Source organism: Phalaenopsis equestris, unplaced genomic scaffold (assembly GCF_001263595.1).
Source record: "Phalaenopsis equestris unplaced genomic scaffold, ASM126359v1 Scaffold000413, whole genome shotgun sequence".
NCBI classification, from domain to species: Eukaryota; Viridiplantae; Streptophyta; class Magnoliopsida; order Asparagales; family Orchidaceae; genus Phalaenopsis; species Phalaenopsis equestris.
The window spans coordinates 1,129,658-1,141,905 of record NW_018164854.1 but is presented as its reverse complement, the minus strand read 5'-3'; the positions used below and the strand labels follow the sequence as shown (position 1 = coordinate 1,141,905).

General features: G+C 33.0%; 1 protein-coding gene and 1 long non-coding RNA gene across 2 annotated transcripts in view; one reads left to right on the top strand and one right to left on the bottom strand.

Annotated features, from left to right (window-relative positions):
* Positions 1-6,121, top strand: part of LOC110027064 (probable E3 ubiquitin-protein ligase XBOS33) — a 22,470-nt gene extending 16,349 nt beyond the window's left edge. The window contains exons 9-10 of the mRNA XM_020728335.1: positions 3,217-3,305; positions 5,253-6,121. Coding sequence (XP_020583994.1) covers positions 3,217-3,305; positions 5,253-5,791 — 628 coding nt within the window. The 3' untranslated portion in view covers positions 5,792-6,121. The remainder of the gene's footprint in view (positions 1-3,216; positions 3,306-5,252) is intronic.
* Positions 6,122-7,092: 971 nt separating this feature from the next.
* On the bottom strand, positions 7,093-7,858 carry LOC110027092. The gene is made up of 2 exons (XR_002294300.1): positions 7,772-7,858; positions 7,093-7,525 (listed from the first exon to the last, which is right to left on the bottom strand). It is a non-coding gene; the product is annotated as an uncharacterized LOC110027092 (long non-coding RNA).
* Between the last annotated feature and the right edge of the window lie 4,390 nt (positions 7,859-12,248).

The window sequence follows — 12,248 nt, the reverse complement described above, 5'->3', positions numbered from 1 at the left end:
TATATATATATATATGTATATATATATGTACATATACATATATGTATATATATATATATATATTAACTTTTGACCCCCAACAATAGATATATTTTGCTCGCAATTATCAAATGAATTAAACATGAACTAATCTTCATTGCATAGTAATGTGTGCTTTGGTTATCTGTGAGCTGATTTGCACCCTAAAACTCCAGTCCAATTTCTGCAAGGTTTGAGATAGAGATCCATTTCTTGTTGTGATGAAATTCAATCCCAAGAAAATATTTATGGCGCATTAGATCTTTCTTTACAAAATATTATATGAATAGTGATTTATTTAGATATGGCTTTTTTATTACTGCTAATATGTAATAGATCATCTACATGAATGATTAGCACAATTGAATATGTTTTATGCTTAACAAGTATAGAATGATCAGCGATATTACTTAAAAGGCCAAATTTTATAGGAACATCATAGGATATAAGAAGGCATTACTAACATCCATTTATACCATATGCCTGCCCCAATTAATGGACACAGGTTAGAATTTGAGAATTAAGTCTAACAACTTGATATAAGTTATTGAATAAAGTCTTTTGTAACTAGCTGAGCTTTGTGCTAAGCAATGAAACAATCAAGATTAAACGTGATAGTGAAGACCCAACAAGCGATTCACTTGTCCCCAAAGATATGGGCAACCGTTTCCCATGTTTGTCAATGATGAAGCTCATTTATCTGAACCTTCATGACTTGTTTCCATAGAGAATGATATAGCACTTCTAGACATGTCCTGAGAATGTTGACGTCAAACAAAGATATGGCAAAATACTGAGAGAACGGGGATAAATTGTCAATGTTCATAAAGGATTTAAATGGATGGTAAGTAGGTTGTCATTTACCTCGTGCAATAAGACAATGCAATAAGGTGTTAATCCTAGGGTGCAATCTCCTTAGGATCATCAATAAAAGTATGGATGATAAGAGGCGTTGTAGGAGAAAATGGTCAAGATCTTCTGGAGGATATCTGTAGAGTAGAGGCAAGAAGCAAAGTGCAATAGGAGGAAGAGGAATATGTGGCGATTATTCTTAAATGTTGGTAGGAAAGAAAGAGGTAACCTCATAAAAGTGACATTAGCCGAAGAGTACAATCGTTTGGTAAGGGGATCATAATATCTTGCAAGTAATAACCCAATGTTACCTATGGATGCATGTTGGTTGAATGGTCATCGGTTAACCATGTTTTTTTTAATACCATTCAAGAGACTGATCAGGGTCATTGCAATGCAACAATAGTATAAGGAGATTTTTATGAAGATAATCACTATTACATTTGATGTTGGCACTAAGGTTATAGAACAATTGTCTTAGGAAGAGGAGATAAAACTTATGATACCACGAGGAGATAGAGAAAGAGAAACTCATCATGAACATGGGGATTTCAAGCTCAACTTATGTAACATCAACAGGTTACAAGATTGGGTGCAGGCGTTGGCTAGGGTAGGAGGCATGAAGAAGAAGGGTTCCTATTTCATTGAGTGGGATAACAAACATACAGGTAAAAGGGTGCATGTGAGAGTGCGAATAGCACACGACTTAGGGTATGAGCATGATAGCACAACAATGCGGTGGTTTGTGAGTGTATAATATTAGCCAAAAAGCACGATAATAGTAGGACACTGATAAAAAGCATGCAGAGTTACTGGGAGTCACAACAAACATTATAGCACGAGATTGTAAAGAGACTAAGGTTCTGTTTGGGATAGCTTTCTTGTGTCTTCTAGAAATTTTTGTTGTGGTAAGTTGTTTTTTTCAACCTGACATGTTAAAATGCGATGACTTTGATTTTTTGGAAAAATATATATTTATAATTCCCAACGTAATTTTCTAATAAGTTGTTCTCTTCATCAGCTTTACAACTACTTTTTAAAAAAAAGTTACAGCTTCCCCCTACAAAATTGTAGTTGATTAATGGTTTAATATGAGATTGTTGCAAGGAGTGTGTGTGGATGCGAGATCACATGAGATCGGCAATGTGGCAAATTACGAATTTATGGTGCATGTGGAGCGAGATTGCGACAAGCAAGGCATGATTATGGAGTATGTAGTCGGGCTAAAAACCAAAATGAGTATGCTAAGGATTATTATGGTGGAGAGTTTGATACCATATTGTGGGAAGAAAATTGAATTTTGTTTCATTTCAAGATGAATACAATATGAAGAAAATAAATGAGATAATAAATGTAATTAAAGGTGAATGAATGCTAAATATATACTCCAAATAATGATTTTGTGATAAGAATCATATTCTAACATGATGCTATTTGTTTTTTACTAAAAATTTGAAAGTTGTCCTACTATATGTCCTTAATGTGGTGTATGTTGCTCCCTGTATAAAGCATTTTTTTTAGTGTGTTTGGAGTAATGAATAAATTACCTCCCTTTTGGGCGAGAGGCCTTGGGTTCAGATCACATAAATAATTCTTTATAATGCAGTGTTAAGGTTGTGTACTTCAATCTTACTCTAGACTCCGCATTTGTAAGTACCTCATGTGGTGGTGGGTACACCTTAATGTTTATGCATTATTATTTTTATAAAAATGCTTCTCGCTATATTAATTTTTCAGATATCTTTTTTGATTAAAAGCTGCCCATAAAATGTTCAGGATGAGAAACTCAAGGAAATTTAATATATGTAATAGTTGGTGGGGTTTTATTTCAAATATGGACGCTCAGTGATACAAGTTTCTGTGAAATATAAATATTAGTAGTACTATGTGATCATAGTTCGCTAAATATTCCTGGCTGTGTAAATATGCTTTGCTCGCTTATAATGTTTTGTAAATTATGTTTTATTTTATCATTCCTTTCTCTGTGAGATATACAACGGTCGAATCATTCTTAGAATTAATCTTTTCCTACTGCATCTGACACTGTCATTATAGGCTCACAAATTTCTGACAGTAATGTTGTGGGTCTATTTATTTTTCAATCTTATTTTACGTGAGACTGCCATTCCTGATTTATCAAAAGTATTTTTATTGTACTTCATGTGAGTAGCTTCTTATGTTATCATAAGATGTCACTGACGGTAGCTTGGTAGCATCATGTGTTTCTTTAGTATGCAATATGGACAGTTGATGCTATATTCTATTACATAATAATCCTTTTAGTACATATTTGCAATTTTTATGTTGGTAGCTCTTCTAATGATGGCCAGTACGTTGTCTTTGCAGAGAGTGGGGTTTGCAATCTATGACCGTTTGTGATGATACTGATCTTTGCCCTGTTTGCCTAGAGAGATCCTGCAATGTTGTTGCTGAAGGTCAGTCTCATGCATTCTGATACCTCAAGTAGTTCTTTTTTTGTTGCTATTAAGGAACTTGGGGTTGTTTGGTTGCAAGTAGGATTTAGTAAATCCTGCAAATCCAGGTTTAATAAATTGTGTGGTGATTAAATCCTGAAAACTATTTGTTATAAAGGATATTAAATTTGGTTAAATCCTATTAAATTGTTTGGCATATTATTTTAGGATTTAAGTTTGTTAATTTAAATATGAACCTAATATTGCATATTAATGATGTAATTGTTAGGATTGCTTAAATTAAATTAATTTTTTTATTATTTCTACTTCTGTTTATCAGTAATTAACTAATTATTAAAATAAGTAATTATTAATAAGAATTGTTTTAATGTAATTAATCATTAATCAATATTTAATATTCATTAATTAATTATTAATAATTTAGCTACTAAGTTAACTAATCATTAAGTAGAATTTTATTAAACTAATTACTATTCAACTAAGTTAACTAATTAATAAAGATTAATCCATAATTTAATTTTTATTAAGTAATCATGAATTTGTTAATTATCAAGACTATATTAATTATAATTAGATTAATTAAATTATAATCACCATTGTTTAACATGCTGATTTACTAATAATTAATAATTAATTAAATTAATTAAAATAACTTAATTATATAATATTAAAACCCTTGCCCAACTTTCCCTCCCCCATCCCTCTCCCTCTCTCTTTCCCACTCCTGCCAGAAACCAACAACCTTTCCCTTTCCCCTCCCTTACCCGAATTTCTTGCGACAAAGTTGGGACGAGATAGCTAGGAAGTCAATGACAGGATTGTGATATTAATTATAATTAGATTAATTAAATTATAATCACCATTGTTTAACATGCTAATTTACTAATGATTAATAATTAATTAAATTAATTAAAATAACTTAAATTATATAATATTAAAACCCTTGCCCAGCTTTCCCGCCACCATCCCTCTCCCTCTCCCTTTCCCTCTTCTGCCAGAAACCAACAACCTTTCCCTTTCCCCTCCCTTACCCGAATTTCTTGCGACAAAGTTGGGACGAGATAGCTAGGAAGTCAATGACAGGATTGTGATATTAATTATAATTAGATTAATTAAATTATAATCACCATTGTTTAACATGCTAATTTACTAATGATTAATAATTAATTAAATTAATTAAAATAACTTAAATTATATAATATTAAAACCCTTGCCCAGCTTTCCCTCCACCATCCCTCTCCCTCTCCCTTTCCCTCTTCTGCCAGAAACCAACAACCTTTCCCTTTCCCTCTCTTACCCGAATTTCTTGCGACAAAGTTGGGACTAGAGATAGCTAGGAAGTCAATGACAGGATTGTGGTGCATGAAGACCTCTGAAACTCATGCATTTCTCCCCTTTCGCTCTGCCATGTCCTGAAATCAGGTAATCCTCGTCCATACCTCCACCTTCTGCGCTTCATTTTGAGTAAATCCCTTCCTTCGGAATTTACAAAATCTAGTTTTAAGGAGAAAGGGACAAGAAATGGGATTTAAAGTTCACTTTTTCTGTTTGATAGTATTTATGTTATATTCTCATAAATCCTGCTCAAATCCTGCTATCAAACAGCTCCTTGATTTTTTAAGCGGATTTAACAATAATCTTGTCTTGCATTGGCAATTTGTTTTTTACTCATAAATTTTCAATAGTGAGATCATATCTGAAGTGCTGAAATTAGGAAAAAGGTCTGAGATGCTTTTTGTCTGAACTAACATATGATTGATAAATTAAGTTATTCTGCTGAGCTTCAAGTGAGATCTATTCAATACCAGTTACATTGTTGCAGAACTAGAATTTAGCAGTTTTTTTTATTCTTGGTTTAGTTATCAGTATCACAATGCCGCACTGCTTAGGGTAAATGAGTCGCAAGCCAATCTCTCAAAACTTCCTTTCACATCTCCAACTTTCCAGGTTGCTCACATGGGTTGTGTGTCAAGTGCGCTCTTTACCTCTGCTCAACCAGCTGCTACACCTCAGAAACCTTAGGCCCTCCAGGATCAATTCCATGTCCTCTATGCCGCAGCGGAATCGTCTCTTTCAGCAGACTTCACAGCAGCCCAATAAAGGATCTCAAATCAACACCATCTCTCAGCTTCTGCAACCCCTGCATTCTTCATCCTCGAGCCACAGAGCCCCCCACCACACCTTGTAGATCCGAGTTCTGTAAGAACCGTGAAATGGCTTCGGAGCTCATCTGTCCACTCACTTGCTCCCCATTCCCTTCCGTCGCCATCCCGACCTGCTACTGTGATGACAACCTGTGCCCAACTCTCGAACCTCAAGAGGACAGCAGCGCTCAGGCACAATCTCCACATCGCTCACAAAGCCTGGCAAGCGAATCGGACAAATTCGATGATCACAGGCTTGAAAGAACGAGCTGCTCTGGGATTTTTTGGAGCAGAAGAAGTTGCCATAGAGAACACCTATGTAATTCTGAGATAAATGCTTGAACAGTCTGGCTCGAATAGAAGAGTGTGATAGTTACTGTGATTTTACCTCTGGACGAAGGTAAATCAGTTCCAGCTTTAAGATGTCGGGTTGCCGGCTTCTTGGATGAAAGTATTATGGGTGAAGGCCGTCGATATTGCTCTCAAAACTGGCAACGAGCGACGAGCAACATGTTGTATGGTATGGGTCTTGTTACAGTCATTGGTTATGGTTTGTGATTGTATATTTTTTAACTTATTTTATGCTCTGTTTGTGTTATTCTATGATGACTTTGAGTGAAGTGACTGGTTCATTTGACAGGTAATGATAGTTATTTTTATAGAATAGATTTAGTGGCTGGGTTGTTCAAGTTGTTTTTTTGTTTGATGGCTAGGTTTTGGTTTTGCTTTCACTGTGTTGATCTTCATTAGAATACCTGTTCTAATTTTAGGAGACCATTCTGTTGGTGATATCACATCATATATATACATACATGTGTGAAAGGTTTACATATCTAACATATTACTAATGTAAGGTGTGTTTCATTTTTAAAAGTTAAAATAGTGATATTTTTGTTGTGTTATGGAATATTTTGCTGGTATGAAAGTAAGAAAGAAAGGTACAAGTGTTAAATATGTAAATACATAAATTGGATGGTATCCATGTAAATGCACCCTCATCTATTAACTAAACTAGCTGCTACTCATAGATCAGTTTGGTTTTGATTAGGCGAGATCAAACCAAGCGTTCGGCCAAAAAAACGAAAAAAGTTCATAGTTTTTTCTTACATTAAAAGAGAAAATCGTAATATGGTAATAATGCCTATTAAGACATGGAATTGTAATTAAATAATTCTAATTAAGCAGTTATTTTCTTAATGTCAAGAATATTTAGTGTATATTCCCATGCTCTGCATAAAAATGGAAAGAGAACTTTTCAGTTACAGGCTTCTCTGTAGTTGTTCTTGTACCATGCGTTTATTGATACATATAATAGATCTTACATTGAGTATTAGAACATGGTATATTTGCAGAAAAGAGGTTTCAACTTCATTTTGGATAAATTTTTAACTGCTTTAATAAATGTAAAAAGTAATGTTCAGGTGTTAGATATGTGAATGCATAAGAATATGGTGGGTATGTACGTAAATGCCCCTTTTCTTCAATTCCCTGTTCATGGAAACCAAACAAATCTACTTCTGACACCAAAAAACAAAGTAAAGAAAATAAAAAAAAAATGTTTTTTTTTTATGATTTACAAAATAAAAAAAAAAAAAAAGTTTTTTTTTATGTATTACAAATAAACCCACCTCAGGTTTCATCAATGGCAAGCACAAAAAAATGCCATCTATTACAAATACCAACGTGGCATTCCAATTTCCAAAAAATTTAATAATAAAAATAAAATTACAACACCATAAATAGCTAATTTATATGAGGATTTAAAGCACAGCACTAAAAAGAAATTTTAATTTTGTTCTCTAAAAATATAAAACTTTCACCTTTTTTTGTTGGGTTTGTTTCTGGATTTAACCGTCTTCTCCAGATTTCTAATGCGCTGGCTGATAACCGTTGATGAAGATACCCTTCGCTCAGGAGATTTAGGTTGGTCAGATCCCTTTTCCTGTACTGAAGAGGCCATGGGAAGAGCCGGCTTCGATCCGCCGGAGAAGAAGTTGGGCCCTGTTGATGGAGTTGGATTGATCTGAGTCACATCAGGAAGATTGAGGTACTTCCTTACTGGAGGGCGTTTGAGCACTGTATGTCAGTTGTATTATCAGGAGTAGGGAGACAGGAAAATATAGAACAAAGGATAATTAGGAAAAATAACCACCCAATGCTTATGTATTTACCATATCGAGCATCTAGACTTTAGCTTTTATCTTTAATATTTATACCATCCAAATCTTTCATATCACATTAAAAAATATCATTATTATAACTTTCAAAAGTGAAAAACACTTCTTTAATGAGTCAACATAATGAAATGAATAAATTAATTACCAAATCCATATACCAGGGAGAAAAGGTTTGATGTCACCCAATAACAGAATATAGCCTGAGAGAAAAACAAATTAATGATTAGAATAGAAATCAGAAAAGGTTTAATGGAAAAACAATAAATAAAAAATGTATTAAGTTGTCTTTAACATAACATGGCGAAATTCTAGTTTCTAAATTGAGATATTAGAAATATTACAGCACTATTTGGTCTCTGCAGGCCATTCAATCAAGAGGAATGAACTTGGAACTGGTAAGTACTCAAGCACATGAAGTAGTATGCCATTGATCCACTAGAAAAATTGAGATTTAAACACTTCAGAAATTGTCAAAGCAGTACATTATCCATTTGGCAATTTAGGATAGTTGTCTCCATCTAAAATTTAAAATTCCTAATGCGTGCAAATCTAATAGTTATGCAAACTTTCAGATATTGTATGAATTTATACTAATATTTCTTTTAGTTTCTTATCTTCATTACTAATATTTCTCTAGTAATTAATTCTAATGGCGAGATCAACAATGTCAAGTTTCTTACTCATTCATGTGCAGTAAAGTTCAATCAAGACAACAATCTGTCTCAAAAAGTCATTTTGATCCCCCATTCATAAATGATGAAGCACATCCCATCAAAAGATTATCTTGATATTCTAAAAGAAAACTAGTCATTCATTTCACACCTTCGATGCTACTCCTAAATTCTTTGACACAAAGCAGATTGTTCAATTTAGGACTCCGTCAACACTAATCTTGGAGGTTAAGGCCTCCATTGATACTTCCATCATTATTAGGGACATGAAAAGTAAACATGAATCTAAAATATGATGTTTTTTGGTTCTACACCATCTGATTAGCTAGAAGACAAAAATTCCCACAGTTGTGGTATAGTTTGGTCCAAGAAGAAACTTTTAAGGCAAAACAACTCATGTATCAATCAGGCATTTTGTAAAATTACCAACTTTTCTTTTTTTTTTTTCAACCCCTATCATTAACCCCCCCAAAGAGGGCATGGTAACGGTGTATTTCTCCCTCTCTCATGCCCACTATCAACCCAAGGAAACTCTGGGGAAATAATTTAAGCTATTATTCATCTTCAAGCTCCTTTTGGGGACAAAATCCATACATGGCTCGTAGCCTCGTAGCCATTATGTTTCAACTGATTGAGTATAGGACTAACTGAAAAAAATCCTAAAATGTATCGAAATTAAAGACTATTCTAAGCATTTGATAGTTTGTGTCAGATGTAAGAAAATATTCCAGTCTCGCTCTCTAAAATAAAGATCTACAAAGTACAAAGCCCTCCTTTTCAGTGCACTTGAAAAGCAAATAAGAACAGTTCAAGCAAAGTAGCCTACAAAGGGTAGGACATCTGATCAAATTTTCACGAAGAGGAGGCTTTAATTACACCATTCATTCTAAATAAGCAAAAAGATTAATGATGCATGATGCATTTTAAAGCTAGCTTAGTACCAATAAGAGTTTATATATGAGTATTTTTATGTATGATGGAGTGTCGTAATTTTAGTTTTTATGTACAAGTCTTTCTATTATTGTCTGGCCTTCAAAATGTTTTAACTTTGGGAATATATATTGAGCCGTTTCTTATGACACAGCCCATTGAAATATTTTAGGTTTTTAGGATTGGTAGTGGTATGATAATGATGATATATATGGTAATGATGTAAGGTGTGATTATAGGTGTGATAATGACTGCAAGTATGATAATGATGGTAATTTGATAATGATGATAGGTTATGGTGATGATAGTAGATAAAAGTTTAGTGATTTGAAGTTAGAGAAAAATGTGTATTTTGTTATCTTCCTCTTATTCATATAAATAAGAGGTCTCTTGTAATGCTACGCATTTAATCGTGAAATGAAGAATAATTTTTAGAGTTTTATTACTCTGTGTTCTCTTCCCCCCAAGTAAAGAATCTGTTGAGCGTGAGTAGAAAAACACATGGATGGACTTTCAAGGCAGATCACAATCACATTGAATGACTACTCGTGGAAGCAATCTTCATTATCAGCAGCTAAATTTATTCAAGTCTGGTTTGCACCATAGAACATTCATGTGTCAACTTTAAAAAAAATATCTTTATTATAACTCAAAATCTTTTGCATTAATTAAAATTAATCAGTCATAATATTGTGAGCTTTGGGTTGAATTAATGGCAAAAGTTTTTTTTTTCATTTCTCTTACTCATAAAAATATCATAATGGTAGCACAAAAAGCATGTTTCCTCAAAGATATCTTGTTGCTCCCAATCTCTGTACAAAATTATGACAATGTTTATCGTATTTAACTTGTCAATCCATTATCAAAATTGGTGAAAAGCTCCAAATCACTATTTAATTAGGTCATTTACTTTATATAGTTGTTATCAATTTCATTGCAATAGCATATTGTGGATTTTAGGAGGAAAAATACTTGTCTTCTCATCAAACAAATAACAAATATATATACAACTCAGACTAACCTTCATAAAATTGGAGAGAAATTCAAATCAACATGATAAAAATGAAAGTAAAAAAAATACAAAAATGGATAATTAAGAGAAAATAATGTTTCTCCCTCAAATGTAATAGTGGACACAGGCTCCTAAACTATGGATGGGCCCTTGTGATCCCCGGTTATATGCATATCAACACATCATCCAAAAGAAAAATATTTGTTTGCACCAAAATTATGTATTTTAATATTTAGTGATATCTCTTGTATGTTGGTTATAATTCTATCACTCCTAATCCAATGTTTTTGTTTGAATACTTCATTTTCTTCAGCTTGGCAAGATCTACAATTTTCCAGAAGAAAGCTTTTCCAAATTCAGTTATGAGGCCCCACAATCATTCAAATTCGGAAGCCCAATTTACAAAATGCTAGATATCTAAAATTTGAGACCTGTCATTTTTCATCCCAATGACGTATTAAAATGGCTATTCCTATCCAAATGAGACATATTCTAAATTAATTAGTAATGTGCCAAATCCTCAATATAATTGAAGTTCCCTATGTATGTTTTCAAGCTGCACATCTCAATCTCTTTTCCAAGAGTGTAGTTAGAGGTTTAATAGGTATTCATCTCGGTCTCTTTCCCAAAATTATAATTTTAGGTCCAGCTATTATTTTTGTCAAAAGAATAATCCTAGGTGTGAAGAAGATTATCATCACTGTATAATTCAAGGTCAAAGAAGAACTAAAAACATCTCTGCTAGCATCAAGATTAACATCACTAAATATAAGCCTACTACAGTCAACATCAAGTCTCATATTCAATCAAATGAACATCTAATAAATCTTAGTCATCAAAACTATGTCCTTGTAACTAATAAAGATTCCATACACTCCACTTCAATACTTAATGATAATAATGAACCACAATCAAAGAATGAGGAACTTCATAAAATTCTGGATGACAAAGTTATGGTAGATCCCTTCAAGGTTGATGATGCTAATGAATTACTATTGAGTCTTATCTTGAGAAGATTAAGAAAGTTGCACCCTAACAACCTTTAAGACTTCTATTTCCATTAAAGAAAGATCTTTCATATCCTTGGTTATCATGTGTTTATGCATAATAGTGTTCTCAGCCCTATATATACTTAGATATAATGAGCAAGAAAAGTCAGCATATAGATGAGTTTTCTTTCCTTCCGACTAAAGTACTGTATTAACTATCAACTTTATTTTAATTTATAATCTCTTGTATCAATTAAAACTAGAAACTAGTCAAAACGTAGTGAGTTTTGGGTGGAGTGAGGGCAAATATATATATATATATATATATATATCCTTGAACACAAAAATAATCCAATTTGTCCAATATCAATTACTATAGAAGGACAAAAATAACACTTTCCAAATCTATAAAAAGCCACTTGGCCTTGGATTTGGAGGGAATAAGATGATAAATACTAAGAAAGAGCTCTAAACCAAAGAGATTTTTCATTTATGTCTCATAGACTTAGTACATAAAGAAATTTTGCTTTTCGTTCAGACAGACTAGAATTTATGAGAACTACTGCTTCACATCTGAATCATCTTTTTTTTATCTTCAATGCAAATACTTGTTGCTTAAATCCTGAGAAATTCCATTAAACTTAAGAAAATTATCCCTTTTATGCCCAAGTGGTCTTTGGAACTCAAAAAGGAATTTTTTTACACAGTATACACAAAGGCACTAGATTATGAGGGAATTTTCTCTCTAGTCCAACCATTCTCAGAGAAATTTCATTTTATATCCAAGTTTTTAACCCAAATTCCTATTGCAGCAAGATGTACCAGCAAATTTCTTTACTTCATCAATCAACACTTCTCACTCCTAACTGATTTTATACTAAAAAAAATGGTAAATTGACTAAGTTCACCTCTTTAACCATCAAAAGATGATCACTTAAGCTCATAGCTGCTGGGCACTAACCTTTACATCTAGAGAAGGTATTCTCAAGCCTATGATGCTTGAAAAAGCCATCGTCATTA